Below are 24,348 nucleotides of genomic sequence, written 5' to 3' on the forward strand. Positions count from 1 at the left end.
GAATGAGTTTTTTAACAGTTTTTTGGGAAAACCGCGGCTTTCCATTTCTTGACAGAATGTGTCAGCGTGTCTTTCAAACTCTGACAGCTCCGTGCAGTTTCTCCTAATACGGAGCAGTTGGCCATAGGGCAAGTTAGCCTTCAAGTTCCTGGGGTGGTCACTTTGGTGGTGCAGCCCAAGCGAGGAATCCCTCAGAGCAGGTATGCGCAGGCTGTAATACAAGACTGAAAATTAACTCCCATTTGGTGGAAACGTAGGATCACGAGCATGATCCAGTAAGGTATGTTAATAACATATGTGCCCCATTCTGGTCTTAAAAAGTGAGCAAGAACAGGTCATGATACCTGCGTTTGTTTTTAGATCCCGAAAAGAAAAGAAACTCAGTCAGAACTAATACCTTACCCTTGACCGGCGGCTGCTGGTTCAACAGGTAATATGAGGAATCCGAGTTAAATGTAGTCGGAAGCTAAACAACTGTCAAAAATGTAGCTAAAACAAGTCTTATTTTATACACTTGCAGATATCCCGTATTAAGACAGAGCCCTGATGAGAATCCGTAGAGTTGACATACCGGATTCGAAACGCGTTGGCGTAAAAAGATTAGCCATTTATTGGTTGAATGGACTGAATGAATTAATTTGGAGTCTATTTTTCCTTATTTGAACTGTCTACATTCAGCTGTAGTTCATTGATTTATGATTGTCATCAAGTTTATACTTTTGACTCTGGTCTTTATGGAATTACGGATGATTTTTTCTTCATAGTATGAATATTTGAGTGTATATATATCAGAGCAATTCACTTTGTATAATACAACTAGTTATGTGTATGTGTATGTTTTTGTGTTGTAAATAATCGCGAATTGTAAATAATTGTATATAAGGTGTACAAAACGATAAGGTGTCCCTTTCATACATCAATACTTTAAAAAAAGACAAAAAACAAACAAATAATAAAAGGGTTTGAGTGATATACCCGAACGAACCAGGAAGTCTCTTATGGTTTGTTCCCTCAAAAATAGAGGATTTGAGTAAGTGTGTGGCCGGCAATTTGTGTACTTAGAACACAGGGTACTTCGGCACGGGGCCACGAGGGTGCACCGCCCTAGCGACCATCCTCGAAGCCCATTGATTACTGTTCCCTGCCCAGATCGAAAACACATAACCAAAACGATAGGGCACTGGTGGCGAATACTAGTTAACACAAGTCAAAGGGGGGCGGAGATGGTTTTGTTGATGGCAACTTTGATTGTAACTGTCTGCGATCGATTTCTGCAGCTGTAGTATGTGAGAACTGTATTGCTCTAATTGTTCGGTTGGAAAATAAAAATAAATTTTTTTAAAACTGCTTGGGAAATGTTTCTGTGTGTTTAGTACCCACAGACTATAATATAACAAAGTATAGTTCCACACAGGCTGTATTAGGTAGGCAGACAAAATATCTATATTTTAATATCGACCTACAATAATGTCAATGTTTTAATATCGAAGGGACAGAATATAGAAGGTAAGTAATATCGATTTTTTTTTAATATCGAAGGGACAGACTTTCAAAGGTAAGTAATATTGATTTTGTTAATATCAATGTAAGTAATATCTATGTTACTAATATCGATGTCAGTAATATTGATGTTACTAATATAGATTTTTATATCATTTTTATGTATATTATTATGCATTTAATATGTATTTTTTTAATGTAATTTAAGAAAAATTTGTATTTTAGCACCGTAGCGGGTTGTGGGTTTATAGGGGAATAGGGTAGAAAGTAATTTAATTATACTAAATTAATTACAAATTTTTAGGAATTATAAATGAATTTTAATTTATTGGTAAATAATTTGTGTTAATTGGTAATTAATTTTAATTAATTGATTAATTGATAATTATGTTCTGTAGCGGGTTATAGGTTTATAGGGGAATAGGGTGGGAAGTAATTTAAATGTAATTAAGTAATAATTTATTTTCATTAATTGTTTTTGTTAATTATATTATTGTTAATTAATTATTAATTATTAATTAATTTGTATTAATTAGTAATTCATTTTAATGAATTGATTAACTGATAATTATGTTCTGTAGCGGGTTATAGGTTTATAGGGGAATAGGGTGGGAAGTAATTTAAATGTAATTAAGTAATATTTTATTTTCATTCATTGTTTTTGCTAAATATATTATTGTTAATTAATTATTAATGGGTAATTAATTAATATTACTTGGTATTTATTATTAATGTATTGTTACTTTATTATTCATTGGTAATTATGTTTTTAATAATTATTTATTGGTATTTGTAAATAGTTTAGAATTATTTAATAATTAAAAAAAATTTTTTTTTTAAATATTAATGTATTTATAAGCATGTAATTTTTAACTTCTACGCTATCCAACACGTTCCCTACTGTTGCACTCTCCGGAGTGGGAAAAGTAATTTTTACCCCTACGCTATCCAACACTTTCCCTACTGTTCCACTCTCTGGAGTTGGAATAGTAATTTTTAGTCCTACGCTATCCAACACTTTCCCTACTGTTGCCCTCTCTGGAGTTGGAATAGTAATTTTTACCCCTACGCTATCCAACACTTTCCCTACTGTTGCACTCTTTAGAGTGGGAATAGGATTTTCACCCCTACGCTATCCAACGCTTTCCCTACTGTTGCACTCTCTGGAGTTGGAATAGTAGTTTTTACCCCTACGCTATCCAACACTTTCCCTACTGTTGCACTCTTTGGAGTGGGAATAGTCATTTTTACCCCTACGCTATCCAACAATTTCCTTACTTTTTTTAATTTTTGTTACATTTTAGTTTAATTTGTATTTATATTATTATTTTATGTGTATAGATGTATTTGTAATTTCTAATATTTTTAATTATTTATAAGTTATTAAAATAATTATTAAAAGTTATTATTAAGTATATATTATGTATTATGTGGAGATGTTTAATTTCTTTTTTATGAAATTATGTATATTAATTATTAATTTTAAGTATTATAACATATGTTAACTATGTTTATTACATTTATAAGTATTATTTAATTTATTTTACATATTTTATTTCGTTAAAAAAACTATATTTTTTAATTAAGATGTTTCGACATCGATATTTTTTTTATCGATATTTTTGTACTTACCTTGTTGGAGATAGGATGTTGATATTGTTGATATCGATATTTTTGTTGCAATATTTTTGTATGTCGATATTTTGTATATCGACATTTTGTCAGACATTCGTTGTATTTGGCACACACTGTAAGTCTGCCTCTCAGCTCTCTCAGTTTGACTTACAAAAATGGTGTGCCTAAGCTAATATATGTATGTAAATCAGAAAAGTTGTGTTATTCTTGAAATACAGGAAATACATTTGTAACACGCTATTTCCTTGTCAATTACTGATCTTTGTCAAGTTAAAGTTGTATTTCTTCTCTTTGTTCCAAGCAATGGCCTGCGTCTGTTCAGTTTTTATTCCTTGCTCCAGAATCATATCTTAACAATGAAGCATGACAGCAAGAGAAATGCCGGCTGGATACAACTTCATTTTCCAGAGGAAACACTAGAGGTTTAGGCAAGTGAGCCAAAACAGGCTCAGGAACATTAGACGCAGCAGGAAAAAGTACCAGGAGGATCCAGAGTGAGCAATCAACATGGAGTGATGCTTCGATGCACTGAATCACATCCCAGGGCCACTTCAATAGGAAAAAGTAAAAAAATGGGAGGAGATATTGCAGGAAGTAACCGTAGTCATGTTAAGTTGGAAAGGTTTCATAGAACTGCGAAGCTGAAATTACTCTAACCGAGTTGCTAAAACATGACATGGAATTGCAGGAATGAGACTCCCATAATCAGGATCCAAATCGTGTCATCCAGTACGGCCAAAGAGAGACAGGAGACAGAGACGTTGAAATCCTGTAGTCTTTCTGTAGAAGTGCATCCGTAGTGAGCATATTCACATGGAGAAAAGCAGCCCGTGTCCAAAGTCCATAGTCAGGAGAATAATGACGCAAGCAAACAGGACTCACATCAATCACACCAGAAACTGCCCTGTTAACTGCAGGAACAAACACCTCCCGGTCTAGTTCAGACTGACCACACTTGGAATAAGGGCACACCACGGTTAAGTCCTTCGCTGGTTGGCAATCCTGAGATGCCCACACCAGACCAGGGTTGGTACACCAGAGAACTTTGACTAATGTGTATTGAATGGCAATGTACCTGATATTTCTTAACGTGCCTATATGCATTCAAAGAACCTGTTATACAGATGGGTTATTATAAAGGTTACCACTCGATACTGCCCTTAAGTCAAGAGAAATATTTCCAACCAATAACTTTTTTGAATTCTTTTTAATTATGTAGGTCCCCCAGAAATGTAAGGGATACCCATATTAATAACAAGTCTACTGTTCTAGCCACAGGTGATTGCGCCCTCTCCCCTAACCACCAGGTGATTTAGAAGGCTTAAATATGTAAAACCACAATTAGATTCTTAAAAAATATGCTATTTCTCTCATCCCCAGACACTGTAACAACTTACATACTGGTAACATTTTCAGATGGCAAACTGCCAAAAATGGGGTAGGAATACCATGGTATTGCCACTTCTTGGAATAACCTATGCCTGGGGTGTGAGCAATCTTGGTTAAAGGAATGAATGCCAGTGGTGTGGTGTATTCACACCACTCTTCTGAATGAGGGACCTGATCCAGGTTGTGACTGACAAAACATTTATTTGTAATTAGCCAAGTCGATGAAATGTGCTTTGCCCAAAAGTACTCCACAACTTGTAATGATAACTAAACATCTAAAGCCATTAGTTGGCACCCTGTACGGCATGGATACACATATAGAACTTGTTTTAATGCATTTAAGTATTTCTCAGTGTTAGACTACGTATTCTGTCTTGTTGAAGCGAGCATTCTGCGACGCTCCATAGAATGGAGACTGTGGCTCATAGTAAAACTTTATGTAGTACTAGACATCACCAGAACATATATGTCCGAGTTGCTACTGCATTGACAACCCGGACAGCATTGAAACATAACAAATTTACGTTTGGACGTTCGCCCCCAGGATATCGTGGCAAAAGTTATCAGATAACAGGTGTTTATTGCTACGCCACTTATTGGTAAGCCTGGGCAGGGCCGGTTCTAGGATTTGGGAGTCCCTGGGCTAAAAGGGAACGTGCGAGGCCCCCTCTAATTTAGATAAGTGGCCCCTTGCAAGGAGACCATTCAGAGACACTGTGGGGGGCCCATTGTCCAGCATTTTTGCACCCCCACAGTTTTAACTTTTACACCACAAGCATTTCTCACACCTTCAGTCCGATAGGTGTGAGAATTTATTGTGGTCTAAAAGTTAAAACTGTAGGGGCGCCAAAATGCTGGACAATGGCCCCCCCACAGTGTCTGTGAATGGTCTCCTTGCAATTGAGGGAGCGTCTCCCTCCCCTCTGCCTCCAGACAGACACCATCCCTGAGAAGCCCGCGGAGGGGGCCCCCTCCAATGGACCTTAATTGCAAGGCAACACCTTTTTTTAAATAGATCGCCAGGGAAACAACAGGACACATCACCAGTGCGTGGCCCCATGCTGGTGGGCTGAGTGCGAGGCCCTGTGCAGCCGCCCCAGGCCCGGACTGGCCATAGCGGGCACCGGGCAATCCCCCGGTGCGCCGCAAGGGTGGGGGCCGGTTTTGAGCTCCAGGGGGCCGATTTTGTAACAGGCCCGTTTTTTTGGACCTGCAACAAAATCGGCCGAAAACCGGCCCTAGAGAAGCGCTCGGCGGCACCTCCACCCCTAATCCCCCCCCCCCGAGTGGGGAGGGGGGGGCCGGCCGAGCACTTTGCCAGGGCCGGTTTTGGTTCCCAGTCCGGCCCTGAGCCGCCGCCCACGCTGACCATGCCTAGCGCCGGCCCTGAGCCTGGGCAGTGAACTCCGTCCTGTCCTCAGGGTTTGCGGAGTTTTTCGCACGGAGCTCGCGGAGTTCTGAAAACTCACGGAGCTTTGTTTTTTCCTCGTTCGCGCTCTCCAATGGTAAGTGGGTCACAGATTTGTTTATTTATTTACAAAGTGTATCAGTTCCAGAAAACCCAGAATGCTAGGAGCGGAACAAGCAATAGCAAATTTAATAGACAACCGTGAAAATCAAATCAATTAAACTCATCAAATCAATAAAAAACACATACAGAAAGAGAAAGACGAAAAGTCCAGAGATGGTAAAACGAGGCCCAACATTTACTGACACAGCAAATGCAGGGGCGTAGCTAATTCCCAACATGCTACTAGAGGCCCATTGCCCTTGCTATCCACTGGGCAAAAGGCCCCCGTGCTATTCACTGGGCAAATGGGATGTTTTTCTTCCTGAAACCGCGCCAAATTCAGGCTTTTCAACATTTACATACTTTGTATTTGTTGTGCATTAAAAAGGTGCAATATATAACCGATGAACACTATAATATGTTTTCTAATGTTCCCGTCACTACGTTGAGAGGCCCACTCCACTTACTTAGAACACGTATTGTGAACATGGAAGCAGCCAGCACACAAACAAAACACTATTCATATTTACAGTTTAAGAGGTAGGCATGTTGAAAGGAAGTTGTTCAATTAGACTGAAAGGATGATTAGCTTTTATTCTATCAAGAAAAGACGTTGTATTTTTTATACAAAAGCCTCTTTACAGCGTCCGGTTACAATGATTAGACAGTTAGTGAGAGATTTCACGGACGAACGAGTACAAATATAATGAATAAATAACATATTTTAAGATTATTCCAACTTAAACAAACAGACGAATAAACTACGCGTAGCAGCGTTCTTACATCGACAATGACAGTATTGCAGATAAAGAAGCATACATTGATTTAGGTAATTTTATTTAATTAAAGCACAGACTTACCAAAACTTTAAATCCTTCGATTGATGCAAAAAAAAATATATAAAAAGCAAGGTTACAATACATCATAATATTTTACTACAAATATTTGAATTCCAATGTTTGGAAGATGTCATTATTCCCTCTCAAACTACAACTTCTCCACACCTCTTATTGGAAGTTTGTAAAGGCATTGGACTTTCAATAGACTTTATCATGATTTACCGAGCAGATTTTCTTTGTGTGGGTGACTTTTTCGTGTACATAATGTGTATATGATAGAAACATGAGTGAAGCCCTACTTTCGCAGGATTCAAAGAACAATTTCCGTAGTTCATGCAAACTCACTTCCGATAAGAAAATAACAACACTGCTCTTGCAACAAGTGATTACTGGTCGGCCTCTCTAAAATGTCTAATTAGTGCCATTAACTTATTTACATATTCACTTCTACCACAGTCCCACATGATGCAGTGTACATGTGAGTTTGGAACTTCTAGATATGACAGGACAACGGATAGGCTTTGATTAAACGTCATGCAAAATGTAATATGGGGATTTAGATGGGCTCGACTCGTGTAGACAGCCAGGCATTCTCAATCCAGCTCCGACTTCTAGCAGTCTCAAAGCAATGAAGACCTTTTAAAAGAACCCGCATCCTTTTACCTCAACATTTCACCAGACGCCTTTCTGGCGGTCAATATACACATCATGAATTATGTGTTGCATGATGTAATTATGGGTACCCTGGCAGTGAGTCATAAAAATGAGGCATTATACTATTTTATTTATTTTTATTTTCAAGTTTTATAGAGCGCAAACCAGACCCGTGAGGGTATGAGAGCGCTTTCCAGGATTGACGGGTGGTATACGAAAGACTCTGTGTGCCTACAGTTTGTGTGTCATTTTCATTTATTGGGGTTCACAAAAGTGCAAGGAGTATGTTAAGGAATTCTGTGACCTTACTAGATTTCATGATCAATGCATATTCTACCTAACATGTATGTGGAGTCAGAGATCCTGGTCTGGTGTCTAAGAGTCTGCAATTTACAAGCTCTGTCTGGCACTTCTGAGTTGAAATATGGGGTAAATCTTTTTCCTAGATTTCTCACTCAGTAACAGCTATGGTTGTGATATCCACCCTGGTGTTAGGTATATTTTATTAAGTACTGTAAGAATATATTTTAATATTTGCCATCTTTGGAAAAATCCATCCCATTCCATCGCCTTGATTGTGCCCTCTCTGTCAGTTCATACGTAGTTGACAGTCCCTGAAGTACACAGAGTATGGAAGTCAATAGTGGGAATTGTTGAGGATTCTGAGACAGTTTAAGGCAGAAGGATTAGTGAGTCCGCAGGCAAGTGTTGGGACCCTGTGACCCTCATTCCACGTGGTGCACAAAGTCAGAAATCGCAAAACAAGCGTAGACAGCATTCTCATCTGATTTCCCATTCCAAGATATGTAAAGTTGCCAAGCATTCACAGCATTTCCCCACACAAATTCCTCCAGGCTTTAGCTATGTGGATGGAAAAAAAAGTCCACATTCCACAGTTTGCAGCTTGCAACTGGGGAAAAAACCCGGGAATGTTTGAACACACTATGGGATGGTAGAACTGGACCAAAGAAAACCACACCATGCAGTATTGTTATGACAATAGACAGTCTTCTCACACCCAAATACACCTTGATATGAGGGCCTCAGTATCTACCAAGGATCATGGGAGTTGAAAATTAAAACCCAATAGTGAAATGAAATGGAGCCATCTCTCGGGTCAAGCTGTGAGCTGGAACCGTGATGAACAGAAACAGGACAGAAGGACAGTGGACTGTTCAATCAGGATCCCCAGCAAAGGTGCTTTATGCTTGTAAGGTGTTACGTTTGTCAGTTCCCAGGTGAACACCAATGACCCTTAGAGTTAGGTTAGGAAGCCAATGCACTATGTGACAGTTGTGGTACTGAGTAGTGCCCAGCAATCTTTGCAACAACTTTCGGAACAGTTTGCATAGTTTATGTGATCATGAAGATAGGTTCGAGGAGCAGAGTTCCCTGCTCAAGACAGGAAACAGTTTCCTAGAAGAGTTTAAGTGAGCTCCAGGAGATTACGGGAATGTTTGACTTGACCTGTTTTTGGCAGATGTTAATAGAACTTTACATTCTCCAGAACTGTTTTTAAAGATGGGGTTTTGAGAAATTAGGTTGATTCATGGAGACAGGTCAGATTGAACCTCGGTGGATAGCATTTACTACTCCTGGGAGGGCAGCCGAAGAGCTTTCCCACGTGGGTAGCATGTAGAGAGTAGTTGGAAGAGTGTTGTGGATTGTTGTGGTTCTATGTGGGAAGTGTTTTGGTGTTATGTGTGAGTGGCCAGGATGTTGTCTTATCCTGTCTTGGGTCATAACGCTTAGTCTGGTGCTGGTATTTTTAAAATAACCGGTTTATTATTATTGTATTAGCATGAGTGTGCTCTTTGCACCCATGCAAATACAAATGGTTGCAAACATTCATTACATAGCTCAAATGTTGTTTCATGGCTATTTCGTGCAAGCTCAGATGGTGCATCCTATACATTAGGAATGATTTTTTAATCTATTTCCGCAACAGCTATGTTTATACTGCAGGTCCATTTTTGCAGTTATGCATCTGAGCACAGATAAGTGCTGGAGATAACTGGAGTTATTACATAAATGCAGTCAGGGTGGGTATTCAGAAAAATTTGGGCTGCCATTATAGGCCTGGGAAAAATTTTCAAAATTTTCACTGCGGAAATCACACGAAATGCAGACGAAAATATATGAAATTAAGGGCCTGATTTACCAAAATTTTGTGCTGTGTTAGCATCACAAAAATTACTAAAAGTAATGCAAAGTAGCATGATCCCTGCTTTCCATTAATTAGCATCAAAGCTTCTAAGTGTTCCCATGGAACTACTCATGCTTTTTGATGCAAAATCCTATCTACCAAAAATTTGAGACAGGGTTTTGTGTCAAAACTGAACACCATTTGAAAACAGGCGTTAAAAAGAGAAATATTTTAAGTTTTCATTTCTTTTACAACTTTGCATGAGTGCTGCACTGTACAGCACACATACAAAGTAGGAAAAGTTTTAAAAGTTGTCTAGACATAGCATTTTGTACTGGAAGAGAATGTGCTGCAATGCCCTATGGGTCACCCAAAGTGTCACTTTGGCGGCGATTTTTTGGTTTTGGTTGCCATATGATGAGTGCGAGGGCGTCCTAAATTGGGGTGATTCGTGGGACCCATAGGCGATGGCAGCGCCACCCCAATGAGGAGAACCCTCCCGGTGATGAAGCATGACACCCCCAGGGGTGTGTGAGGGCAACAAGAAACAGTCTGTTGACTGACTGCCTCCTCGTTTGTCCACTACCTACTTCTTCCTCTTAGGAACACTGACCACCTATCGTGAAGTAGCTGTAAGCTTTGGAGCACGGGCCCTGGACCTTCCGTTGCTCCCAGTCCCCCCTCTCATTTTGCTGATACTTGATTAAATAAATAACCATCCACCCTTTCCCAAAAGGGTATTAATAGGTACATATGGATCCTGACGAAAGCCCCAGGGTTGGGGTACATTGCAGAAACTAGTTGATCATACTTAAGGGCCAAGGAGTAATCGTAATTCCTAATAGCCCATCTTCCCCAGTAATTCGTAATATGCCCGACCCTCAAAGGGTTGGGAAGAACTCGATGATAAGGCACATCACTGGATAACATTCAGTTACAGAGATTTCCTTTAAGAAGTAGGTATTTCCCCTATATCCAGAGGGCTCACCCTAGATGACTCGAGGTTGACTCTCTCTTAATTGTAATAATGTTTCCCATTAGTCATTATTACTTCCTTAAAAACTAAAGAATGCTACTGTAACCTGTTTTCAAAATAAATAGCTGCTGTTCCAGGGGTCCTTCTCCCCACAGTGCCTTCTCAGGCTAACATTGCAAAAAGCATTGCAACTATGTGACTACTTGAAATTGAACACCTCCTCAGTGATATCCATCTAAATGTCAGCCCTTAGGGTAGAATTATTTACTACTTGGTATCAGGACCAGGACAGTGCACTAATCCTCCGTAACCTCTCTGTGCCTTTGACACTACAGTCACTTCACCCCACTGAAGAGAGAACCAGGTTTAAGATGTAGGGCTTGATTTAGATCTTGGCGAATGGGTTACTCTGTCACAATGGCTGATGGATATCCCGTCCACCAAAACATAAAGCCTGCAGGATATAATAGAATGTATTGGCAGATGGGATATTCGTCACAGTTGTGATAGAGTAACCTGTTCACCAACATCTAAATTAGGCCCTTAGAATTTTGTAGATGGGTTATTCTGTCACAAATGTGACCGATATACTGTCCACCTTGTTATAAGTGCCTAGGATGTAATGCCCTTATAATAAGGTGGACGTGATATCTATCACATTTCAGACAGAGTAACCCATCTGCAAAACGCTAAATCAGGATCATATCCCCTTACCAAAATATCACCAATGCACAACATCCATAGCATATCATCAAGTGAGTCATACATAGTCGGATTTTGAATAATAGGCCTAGAACCATATGGTAGAAAACTGAAAACAATATGAGACCACAAAAACAGCAGAATGTGTGATATACAAATGTTGATAACAACATAACATACCGCTATCTAATAGCAATATTAATTGTAAAGCAACGTAAGGATGCTATTACCTTTTTGTATATTAAACTAAACATGGCTATTCTCATTTGCATCCCTATATGGTGAAGTCCAAAAATGGCTGGGTGAAGAAGCAACATCCTCACAAAGAAAAGGAGGCATAGCCCAATGCCAAGGTAGTAAGCAATCGATCGCTCCGCCTTGTTGTCAGGGTCATAAGAGGCTATTATTCTTCCCAGTAGCAGAGGCTGCACAGCTTTTGTAACTTCCTGCAAAGAGAAACCAAGAATATTTATTGAAAATGATCATCAACAGATCCACCATGCATCCAAACTCCCTGACCCCCGCCCCCCGCTTCATCAGTACACTGAATCTGTAATTTTTCATGGTCCTAGAAGTTCATGTACAACAGAAAAGTTGCTAAAGTGCAAACAATTTTCAAAGATGCAAATAAAGAAGGAAATGTATTCCCAGCTGTCAATTAAGGAGTTCATTTGTATTGCCAAGGACATCATCACTGACACACTATGTGATGGCTAATCAAGTGGTAATGGCACCTGTCATTTTAATACCATACATGACATGACATCATAGGCTTTTTCTGGATGAAGCATAGAATTTGGTAAGGTGTTTTTGACAAATACAGAATGATACGCGCTTTCTATGAAGTGAATTCTAAAACACAACAAACATGTTTTTAATCAAATTACACGTGATTTTTAGATGTCTGGGTGTAGGGCTATACTAATTTAGTTCTGAGTTGTTGCCGCCCGTTCTGGAACGCGCAGAAGGCTCTACCCCCAACACACCCGGTAATACTATGGGAGTGGGCAGGGCAATCCGAGAGCTCCTTCTCCGCCCCTGGACACATTGCGACAGACATGGGAGGACAAAGTCGGTCGGGAATTTAACGAGAAGGAGTGGGAGAGAGTCCTGGAGTATCCCAAGAAAGTCTCTAGAAACTGCAGTTTTCTAAACATTCAATTCAATATACTCCATAGGGGGTACCTCACCCCACAGCGCCCCCACCGGTTCCATCCTGACACACACTTCGCCTGCCCCCGATGTAGAGCCCCCGAAGCTGACTTCAAACACATGTTTTGGGATTGCCCCTTCATTAAACAACATTGGAACCAGATACACCATACACTTCAGGAGGTCACTAATAACTCGACCCTGTCCTCATGGGAAACCAGTGCCCTAGGGTTGTTCCGCAAACGGAAATCCGAGAAAGTAACATGCAGATTTGCCTCACTGGCCATTCTCCTAGCCAAGCGGGGGATAACCATGCACTGGCGAGCCCCGGATGGACCCCCAGAGGCAGCATGGATAGGAGTAGTGAAGAAATGGGGGGCGGCGGAAGAGGAGACGCTGCGGGATGAGGAGGTGAAAGGCATGCGAAAACCCCTAATCTCCCTTAAATGGGCGCAACTGATGCACCTATTTACCCACGTAACAACACAGCCACCAACCCCACCCACCTCTCAGGCACAATCCCCGTTGGGTTCCCCACAGAGGCAGATAGAAGATAGCTCACAAGTACGTACTGGTCCCTAGGACAAAAGACCGCATAATGCCAGCCTCATCTCCCCCACATGATACACAGCCATTGCCTTCAGCAACTACCACCCATAACGCACCAACCACAGTCCACGCCACTTACCCAGATTCAAATTGTTTCCTTTTTTCCCACACTAGAATATCCGCAGTACTACCCCCAGTTAATTCCCCCCAAAGTTCACAGTTCTTCTCAATATTGGAAGTTCCGATTCCGATGCATAGTTTTCTGGGAACACATGCACCAAAGAACTGGTGAGAGACATTACGAGGATATTTAGAGGTAACACACAGAGTCCCTAGATACCCCAGACAACATCGACCAAATGACCCATACCCTCCATAACGGTGCAACAGAGGGTGGTCTTGAGATCTGTCCACAACGGATAATTGTTACAGATATTCAAGGGGACTAAATTTAGGAGGACAATCCCATCTGTCAAATTGATATCTTACCAATGTTCGCTGTATAACCCCTTGCCAAGCATTACTGAACCTTTATGTTATATTAAAATATATGCGCTCACCAGGATTCTTGATGTAATGTAATACGAAATCTCAATAAAAACATTAAAAAAATAATAATTTAGTTCTGAGTTTTCCCCTGACTCTAAAATAGATCCAGCACCACAACATGCTTGAGAACTATCCCTAGCAGAACAGTACATTTGAGGCATACCACATTTTTTACTTTTATATTCTAAGGAATCTGTTAATGGATAGAGCCTCCCTTCTGATTTATTATTTAGAAGGCCTTATGAAGTATGGGCTCTCACATAAAAGCATGGAAGTAATATTGCCAGTCTGAGTGATTTATTCCCCATGGTATCTTTAGGCTTGCTGGTTTCCAATAGTTTCAATATCTTCCCTGGCAGCAATAGAGAAACATACACAGGTAAATGTAGAAATTTGTTACATACTATATCAACCTAAGATCATATCCAAAATGAAAAAAGTAAGTATTTTCTAACTCTGATCAGCGTAAAGAAAGTAACAGCAGGTAAAATGTCTGCTTGCCTTTTATTGCCTGGCCAGGGAAAAAAGTGATTGTGTAGTTGTTATATCATTTAGCATGGGATTGCTAAATTCCTGCTATGTCTCACTCATATAGACATCTGTCAAATGTCCTAGAAAAATATCATTTAAAGAGGCTAAGTTCTCTAGAAACAAATGTAATCAACAAAGTATGTAAAGAGCACTTCTCTCTCAGCAAAAAATCTCCATTCACAGGGAAAAAGAAGAAATTTGCCATGGACTAGCCCTTTCACTGGATAATAATGCTCAGAAATGTACTTCTATTGAGAAAATCAAGCTAATCATCCAAAAACAAATAACCACAGTGAGAACAAATGAAAGACGTACAATCCTACAGAATCTTCACCCAGTAGAGGTATACAGACTGTTTGATGTCTCTCAGAAAGCTCAACCCTAACTTGTCAAACCTACCCTTCACAGACAAAGGAGACTCTTCATGCTTTCCAGAGCAGTACCCTCCTCTTAACCAACTTGTTGATCAAAGAGAGCATTTGCCTACCTAAATTGCTCATCTGGTGAATTTGATGGCCTCACCCTCTTTCTGTTAAAAATGTCCCCTCAACAATGAGATCAGGAAGAACTATGTTGGTCATATCTTGGAAAAAGAAAAATGTAACTTTGACAAGGACTGAACATTTTTTCTACTGAGTCTCATCTATGTGGAGGTATCCAAACAAACTGGAAGATACCTAGTAAAGAGCTGGGACCTCAGGAAAAAACAAAATGTGACTACAAGTGAGATCTGGAAACCCGAAGGTCCCACAAGGTCATAATTCATTCCTTTGAGATAAACATATGGCCAACAACCCGCAAGAGCTCATGGACCAGACCAGAGGCTAACAAGTTGTCACTGATGCTGATGGACTATTATTATGACACATGCTATCTTCATCTGGATATGAGTTCGAACAGTATTCTTTGATTTTGTTTAAATTATTTTTCTTTTTCTTGTGTGAAAGGGGAACCACCAATACATGTAATCTAATTGAATCCCACATGCAGAAACCCATTATGAGATGCAGGGGAATTTGTTCAGAAAAAAAAAAAATTCCAATAAATTAATGATACATTAAACAATGTAAACCAATGTGATACCCTACAAAATAATTAATAGTAATGTAAAACTGATATTGGTCATCATTTCAATCAGTTTCATTATCAGTATTAGAAGTCTCCTGGTATACTGTTGGTTCAGCAAACTACATATCCCACAATACCGAACAGTGGCATTTGCTGACTGACAGATGCAGCAGAAAAACTGTATATTGATATACGGATCAAATTTAAGTTTAATTTTGTACCGGACACTGTTCACTATGTATTTGTTTGGTCTGAATGTTGAAATAATGACTAATATCAGTTTTAAATTGCATTAGTCACTTCATACAAGGGGTTTCACTAAATAAGAAAGCTAGATCTTGGTTCAGAAATGTGCGTTTTGTGATTTTGTGAAAATCCAATCAGTAATTTTTGAGAACTTAAGGTTCAAAATGCATAGATATTTCACGCCCCGGAGGATCCACAAAGCTGGCAGGTCCCTAGATAAGATCTGATTGGCTGCCACCACATCAACGGAAATGTGGCAGCAGCCATTTTAGGTCTCCGGTAAGGTCAGTACTTCCTTATTGTCTGTTTTGAGCTTGAGGTAGTTGTTTTACATCCAGTTGGCAATGCTGGGCATGCACAGGTGGAAAGTTGGTCCTCGTTGTGGGAGGGTGTTCGGATAGAGAGAAGATGAGCTGGGTGTCGTCTGCGTAGGAGATAATGTTCTGTCCGTGGTTTTTGATGATGTTGGCCAGAGAGGTCATATAGGCATTGAACAGAGTGGGGCTGGGCCATGAGCCCGAAATGCTAGGTTCGTTCTCTCCTACAATGCCTCCCACTCTGATATCCGGCACCAGTGACACAGGATATGAGAAGGAGGTACAAAGAGAAAATATAAGTAAAACTTTATTTTCACTCCTTCCAGTTCTCACTATTTTGTCATCCAAATCATATTTCTCCACTCTGTAACTGGGGCAAAATTAAATTTTATGTGGTGAATATGGGAAGCCAGCTTAGGAATGTTAATCTTTTCTCTAGTCGTGATCCTTCCTACTCAGTCTCAAACAGGTGAATTCGAAAAGGTTTGAGAGGAGAGTATAGCAGGATATGAGGCAGTGTCTGCCCAACCCATTCCTTCCTCATATCCTTCCTTACCATCCCAGAAACAAAAGGGAGGATTGCGATTCAGGCTAAGACAAGGTGGAGTAAACCTTCCATTTAATATTTTGCGAGTATATAGTTCTGACAGTTAGTGTCTGTACATTTGCAGTGCTTTGATATACACATACAGCTGTACAGTGATCAAATAAGTAAGTTTGAGGTTTTGCTGAAGTACCGGATTTCCCATGAGAAGACTTGAGTTGCCATCCATCTTCACATTGTTGTCAAACTTTGAGCAGATGGGCAAATAACTTTAGAAAATTGGGTTGTTGGGTGAGGTCGCTGTAATTCGTTCTCAAGCAACAACCAAACAACTTGTGAGGGTGTACCACAAGAAGTCACCAAATTAACCTCTTCTTAACTTAAAGGCAATGTGTACAGTATTTATGCAGAACACAAAGAGCAATAAATTGAAAACATAGCACATGAAAAATTCCACACAATTTAGGAAAATAGAGTAACATTTTGTACTGTATTTGACACCAAAACAAAAAAAATCCAATCAGTAGAACCGGCAATATGCAGTTTTAAAGATTTGAAGTAAGTATTAGACCTAAAAGCACAAAACATCACTTGCGTTCATCTGGTTCAAGCTAGACATGGGTAAAGTCAAAGGTTCAAGCCAACCGAGATGAAATGTGGGCCGGATACACATCTAGTTAGTCCCACTGAACAAGTTTCGTTCTCAATGTCTAGCGGAAAGAGTCCGGCTTGCGGTAGAGAAGGCCACGAGCAGTAGGCATAGCGTCGTGAATGGTTGTAGCTCTGGGGTGAAGAGCAGGCCAAGCATTGTGGATAGTTGTCACTGTAGCACAAAGATCCTGTCGGGCGTCACTTGTTGCAGGAGATTTATGTTGCTAGTCATCACTGTTGGTCACTGTAGCATGAACAGTCGGCTTCACCAGAGCTTCATGTTGGTGGTCAGTGTGGGTGACAAGATCTTGGGGCAAACTGAGCCATTCGTGGTACCAAAGAGCCCAACACTTCAGGATTTCTCCTTTTCTTCCAGGAGGGCTCAACTGATGCCATACCAAGGGTCCAGGACCTGAGAGGCACCTCTAGGGGATCAGGAACGTACTCCAACAGAGGCCAGAAGTGCTCAGGCAGGTCCAGTGCAGCAGGACAGCTGAGCAGTTGCAGGGAGGCCTCTGGAGCTTTCTATGCCCCTGTAGCTCTAAACAGGAGGTCAGTCAGCTGATCCTTGGAGTCACTTGAAGTAGCATGGAATGAAGGGAGCAGGTGCAGTCTTCCTTCTCAGACAGCAGGGCCGGCCTCAAGCAGCAGTGTAGACCTGTAGCAGCAGGGCAGTCCTTTTTCTACAATAATAACAGGTCTAGAAGTGTAATGACGAGTTGGTCGGAGGGTCCAGTATTAATATCTGCTGCCACCTTGGAAGTGGGAGAAACTTCTATACTTCTCCCACACATCTGGTTCTGGAATTTCCTTCCTTCCTCCCTGCCGTAGACCCAGGATGTCTGGAGTCACAAAAGGCTAGTGTGAAGTTCTTTGTGTGTGTGTGTGCTAAGGCAGCTCTCTTGAAGTGCATGTATGGCATGTGATAGCACAGCTCCTTCCATCAGGGCAGGATGACCATCCTGCAAACACCCAATCCCCATTTGGGATGTTGCCTGGGAGCAATACACAAAGGCCAACTGCTAACTACACCTAGTCAGACCCCCCAGCATATAGCGGCATGGATTAGCAAATTTAGCTGCACAAATATGGAAATTTAGTGGCACAAATATGGCAATTTAGCGGCATTTTTGCGTCACATTATTTTACTCATAATCATTCATTTTCAGCTGTAATCACGAAAACCTGTAGGGTCTGTATAGGGAAGTAAGACCATGAATATTGACAGAGGTACTCGTGCTTGATGCTGCTCTCGGGATCAGCACTGCACATCTAGCTGACCAAGTTACAGTTCATGCTAAATATATTTTATTTTATGTAGGTTAAAAAGTGAATCCCACAATTAAAACGTATGTAAATGTACAATTCTACATATGTTTCAACAAGTGTTAAAATAACCACAACCAGGCAAGTAACTTTATTAAATTATTGTCTATGTTGCACACTCATAACAAACTACGAAAGGCGCTAGTCGCCAGCATGATAGGTAAAACAGATTTTAAAAAAAAAATAGTGACATGGATAACTAAAATAAATAAACTGGGTACTTTCCTCACATATTAAATATCCTGGTTCTTTTGGGCATACTGTGCGTTAAACCATATAGCCTGAGCATTTATAGCCCCTCCTCCAGCCTGGGTTGGCAGCCGCTACCCTTCAATTTCACAGGCACTTTTGTAAAAATCGCTGAATTTTTACAAAAGTGCCGATTTCGCAGGCACTTTGGTAATAATTGCAGCATTTTTTTAAAAAGTGCCGATTTTGCGGCGAACGTGAAATGGCGAAATCTTGGAGGATCTGCCTAGTAATGTGACACAGGATACAGGCTGCAGACACCAACTAGGACAACAAATGCCAACTTTCTAAGAGTAGTACAAAAGGGGGTGGTGATGGACGGAGCATCTGAACCAATCAAACACTCACACCCAGTCAACAGATCTAGGTTTAATCCTTCACCGTTCTTTAGCCCACTCTGCCACCCCAGTTCAGACATGGCCATATGCAAATCAGTCTGACGCTGTGCCTCATGGGAACAGTCCAGCCCGAACTGCCAAGCCATGCCTTCCCCGGACCGGAAACAAGCTTTCCAAGACCGGTTTCTGGCATTTCAGCCGTCTTCAGCCAGGCTTGCTTGAAACGGCTGAAGAAAAGCAAGCAGAAAAGGCAAAGCAGAGCAAGAAACTAGAAGAGGATGCACAATTGATGGACAGAAAAACGAGCAAGCAAAAAAGCAAAACAGAGCAGGAGAGGGCAAAACAGAGGCCAGAAAAATTAGCAGAAAAGGCAAAACAGAGGTCAAAAAAAGGTAAAACAGAAGGTAGAAACACGAGCAGAAAGGCAAAACAAAGCAGAAGAGGGCAAAAAAGAGGGCAGAAAATAGATGGCAGGAAAATTAGCAAGAAAGGCAAACAGAAGGCAGAAAAACAAGAAGAAAAAGGCAAAACCAAGGGCAGAAAAGAGTAAGATACGAGCAGAGGAGGCACAAACATAGGGCAGCAGGTAGACAGGCAACCGATGGTAGCGGTTTGTGGGCAAGTTGGACAGGAGAACTGTTGCAGGGGGAGCTGGCACGAGGACCTGCTTAATGGAGTTCTGCTGCGGCCTCCATTAAGGAGGTCCTGGAGGTAGGGCTGAGTGCTGGTTGGCAGGAGGAAACGACATGGGGAGGGAAACGGCAGGAAGAGGAAAGAAATAAGCAGGAAAAGGCAAAACAGAGGGCAGAAAATGCAAAACTGAGAGCAGAAAAACAACCAGGGCACTAGGTAGCAGAATGAGGGAATAGGCGGGAGGAGGGAAATGGCAGGAAAAAGGGAAGAAACGGCCAGAAGAGGCAAAACGGAGAGCAGAAAAATTTGCAGAAAAGACAAAACAGAGGGCATTAAAACAAGTAAAAAGGGCAAACCAGAGCAGATGAGGGCAGTAAAGGCAAAACCAAGGATAGAAAAACGAGCAGCAAAGGCAAAAAGGAGGGCAGAAAAACAAACAGAAAATCATAAAACAGAGGGCAGAAAAACAAGCTGAAAAGGTAAAGCAGAGTAAGAACTAGCAGAGGATGCACAAACAGAGGGCAGAAAAACGAGCAAGCAAAAAGGCAAAACAGAGCATAAGAGGGCAAAACAGAGGCCTGAAAAAGGCAAAAACACGAGCAGAAATGCAAATCAAAGCAGAAGACGGCAAAACAGAGGGCAGGAAAACCACCCGAACGGCAAAATGGATGGCAGTAATCTGAGCAGGAAAGGAAACACAGAGGGCAGAAAAGCAAGCAGAAAAGGTAACACAGAGGGCAGAAAAACAAGCAGAAAAGTCTAATCACAAGCAAGAAACGAGCAGAGGAGGCACAAACAGAGGGCAGCAGGTAGACAGGCAGCAGATGGTAGCAGACTGTGTGCAAGCTGGGCAAGAGAACTGTTGCAGGGGGAGCTGGCACGAGGACCTGCTTAATGGAGTTGTGCCCATTAAAGAAAATGGGGTAGCCCACAAGGTATGGTGCTGGGTATATATAGATATACCCAGGTCCATACCTTGTGGGCTACCCCATTTTCTTTAATGGTTACCTTAGTGCAGCTTGACTGCGCGGGTTGTATGTGTAAACATTGTATGTAGTTTTGTGATTACTGTTTGTCCTAAGTGTTATAATTGTTCTAGACACCAGACTATGTCTGAAAAAGAGACCCTTACATATAGTGAGGATTATATAGACAAACTCCTGGAAGAAGAAGGAGGTGGGACTTTCATAGCTGGTAGTACTGTGACAAATGATTTATCTCTGAATGGAAAGATCTCTAAGTTAGAGAGACTTGAAAAAAAGCTTATTAGAACTAGGCTTCACGGACATACTCTAGCAAAGTACCTTCGTTCTAATGTGATCCCTATTGGCTTGCAGGTACGGAATGAACCGGCCATTTTCCTTGAAAAATCCAAATTTTAAGGAGAACTTCAGTTTCGTGTCCAACACCTGTTCAAGACATTGGATGGTGTTGGGCATTGAAACTGCAGTAGAGGAGGTTGAAAGAATCACCAAAGAAATAGCGGATCTAAGAAAGGAAATTATTGACGACAAAGCCCTTGTGAATGCAAAAGAGGCCTTGAAAAGGCTTGAAAAGACTATAAGGGAATTTGATATCTATACACAAGGCACTAAATTAGAGAAAGTGGCTAAGGACATCAAAGCATACGACAAAAGAACTACATATCCCTATCTACAAGAGGGTTATTTTGTCAGGGATCAGCGAGGTGGTCTGTCTAGCAGAGGCCGGGGAGGATATAAGAGATACAATACTTTCTCCGGATCCTCTTTCGGAAGTAGTTCTGACAGTGATTCAGAACGCCCTAGTACCAGTACGGGCACATCTAACAACAACTCTGCACAGAACTACCCAGAACAACAACAACCTTTTTTAGAAGAGGACCAATGGTGGGGTCCACCTATGAGAGGCCGCCCCTGGGGGAGACCCAGGGGGTCGAGAACTCCAACGTGGAACAGGGGCACATGACAAGGGAGGAAACAAACACACTTCCAACAGGACTCCCATGGGGAAATCAAAACAAGGCGCCAACATTACAAATGGTGACCCATAAGCCAGACAATCCTATAATCAATATATCAGATTATCAATTGACTCAAATAGAACAGGATGTTCTATCAAAGGGACTGTCTTTTGTGCCAACGTCAATGCCTAACGATTTTAACCTGAAAATTGAGTTGCAGCAATTTTTCTGAAAAATCCGTTTGAAACACTATTTTATGAAAATTCCACACAACCCAGTCTTCTCGGGAAGTGGACTAAGACCTCCATCGAAGTTCAATCCCCCAACACATTTGCTAGACCATAAAATAATGGCCTATGAACAAGTGGTACTAAGAGATGTGGAAGAGACATTAGCTGTACGTCAATACGTTCCGTACAACATATCTCGACAAGAAAAGACTGCACTTCATTCTTTTCAGAATAACAGCAACATTGTCATAAAGCCCGCCGATAAAGGCGGGGCTATTGTAGTCCAAAGCTTGGAAAAATATAAACTTGAGATCCTTTCACAACTGGCAACACAGGGCAATTACACTTTGTTGAAAAAATACCCCACTAAAGCTATCAGTGAATCCATCCTCAAAGTGACCCAATGTGCCTTGGAGCAGGGGGTAATCACCAAACAAGAACATGATTTCTTAAATAATAAGAACCCAAGAACGCCCACAATATATACCCTTCCCAAGGTTCATAAAAGATTAGTAGACCCCCCTGGAAGACCAATAATCTCAGGGTGTGGTTCACTGTTGGAACCACTATGTAAATATGTGGATGTGTTTTTAAAACCCATTGCAATCGCCACCCCTACATATGTGAGAGATACCATGCATACCATCCAATTAGTAGAAGGACTCCCATATGATTGCAATAACTGTATATTAGCCGCGATGGATATCGCATCTTTATACACTAACATCCCCCAGCAAGCAGCACTAACTTGCATGGAAAAGGTACTAAATATGAGGACTGCACCACACAGAGTCCCTACAGACTTTATTATTCAATTGTTAACAATTGCAATGACAAAGAATTTCTTCACATTTCTGGATAAATTCTACGTTCAGACAAGAGGAGTGGCGATGGGGGCAAGTTTTGCCCCCAATCTATATGAGCGAATATGAGAACACATATATTTTGAATCAATATAATCCTTATCGTAGTAACATTCGTCTATGGGTAAGGTATATTGATGACGTCCTCCTGATCTGGGAGGGCAAACAGTCAGAGTTAACGGACTATCATGGATGGGTTAACAACTGCTCAGAAGACATCCAATTTACATTAGAATCAGATACCATGTCTATCAATTTTCTAGACATACAGATTAAAACGGATGAAGGGAGGTTGTATACAACCCTATATAGAAAGAGTACTGAGAGAAACACTCTTCTTAGATATACAAGCCACCATCCCCGCAACCTCAGGGACAATCTACCTTTTGGGCAGTTCCTGAGGTTGCGTCGGAATTGTTTTAAAAAGGAGGATTATTTTGATGAGTCCGCACTTTTAATGGCAAGACTGAGTGAACGTGGTTACCCAATGAGACTACTTAAAAAATTACGTAAAAGGGCATGGCATAACCACCGTGAGCACCTACTAAATGTGAACACCAAAAAGAAGGAAGAAAAATTGGTATGTGTAACTACATTCAACACAAAAAGTAATGCCATTAAAAAATGCATTAATCGACATTGGCATTTAATTAGCAATGAGTTAGGGGGTATTCCACCTCCTCTGCATGCATTTCATAAGGGCAGAAATATACGTGACTATTTGGTAAAATCATTGTTACCCACTCCACAACCTCCAAGTCAAACCACACTGTGGGGTCTCCCAGTAGTAATGGGACACAAGAAATGTGGTTCTTGTAAAGCTTGACCACTCACTATGGAAGGTACCACGTTCAGTCATAACAATCAGACATATAAGCTGAACACCCATACCAACTGTAATACGTCGTGGCTAATCTACGCCATCATATGCCCGTGTGGTTTCATGTACGTGGGTCAGACCACACAAAAAGTGAAGTGTCGGATTCTACAGCACATGAGTCGGATACGCTGTCGAGTCCCAGGAGCCCTCTTAGTAGACCACTTTACTAAATTTGAACACTCAGAGAACAATTTCAAGTGGTGGGTCATCGAAAAAGTAACAGCAAACCCCCGTGGTGGGGACTTGCAGAATACATTAAACAGAAGGTAATGTAAGTGGATATACACCCTGGACACAGTTAACAAGGGCCTGAACGAATTGGAGGAGATAAATAAACAGGTGTCATTGTTGAGGTTATAAGATCATAAGCCCGGGGTTTCTTGGCTGATTACTGTCTGATTATATGTCATAACAATTTATGTAACGAACTGTGCATATATCCATTTGTTGAGGTTATAAGTTCATGAACCCGTGGTTTCTTTTGTTGACTACTGTTTGATTATATGCTATAACAAACTGCCTTTGAGATTTGAAACATTCCTATCTCAGTCAGGCACTCTACTTTTCATTTCATTTTAATGTGATATTGAATACAATGTAATGATGTGGAAATGTTAGAATGACTACTAATTATGCAGTTTGTATTGTATAATGTTTGGTTATTACATCGGTATTGAATTGCACTATATACAATACTTCCACATGATAATGGTATCCACCAGGTACACATATATCGGGGCTAGGTATATGTATTGAGATAATGATGAGCATGCATCTGGGATCCTCCGTTCCCCGGTTGTCCCTGGCCTGGTCATGTGACTTTGGGAACTCCAATCAAATGTCAGGTTGCCGGTTTATTCAATAATTTCTATCTATCCAAATGGGATATGTTAATATGATAAGGCTGTATTGTAAACTCGGTAAATAAG

The 24,348-nt window shown here is 40.9% G+C and overlaps 1 protein-coding gene across 1 annotated transcript in view; it reads right to left on the reverse strand.

The window, feature by feature from the left end:
* CFTR (CF transmembrane conductance regulator) overlaps nt 1–24,348 on the reverse strand; it is a 1,176,514-nt gene that overhangs the window by 831,701 nt on the left and 320,465 nt on the right. The window contains exon 4 of the mRNA XM_078674337.1: nt 11,582–11,797. Within this exon, the coding sequence (XP_078530463.1) occupies nt 11,582–11,797 (216 nt within the window). The remainder of the gene's footprint in view (nt 1–11,581; nt 11,798–24,348) is intronic.

This window comes from Lissotriton helveticus, chromosome 1_1 (genome assembly GCF_964261635.1).
Source record: "Lissotriton helveticus chromosome 1_1, aLisHel1.1, whole genome shotgun sequence".
Lineage (NCBI taxonomy): Eukaryota > Metazoa > Chordata > Amphibia > Caudata > Salamandridae > Lissotriton > Lissotriton helveticus.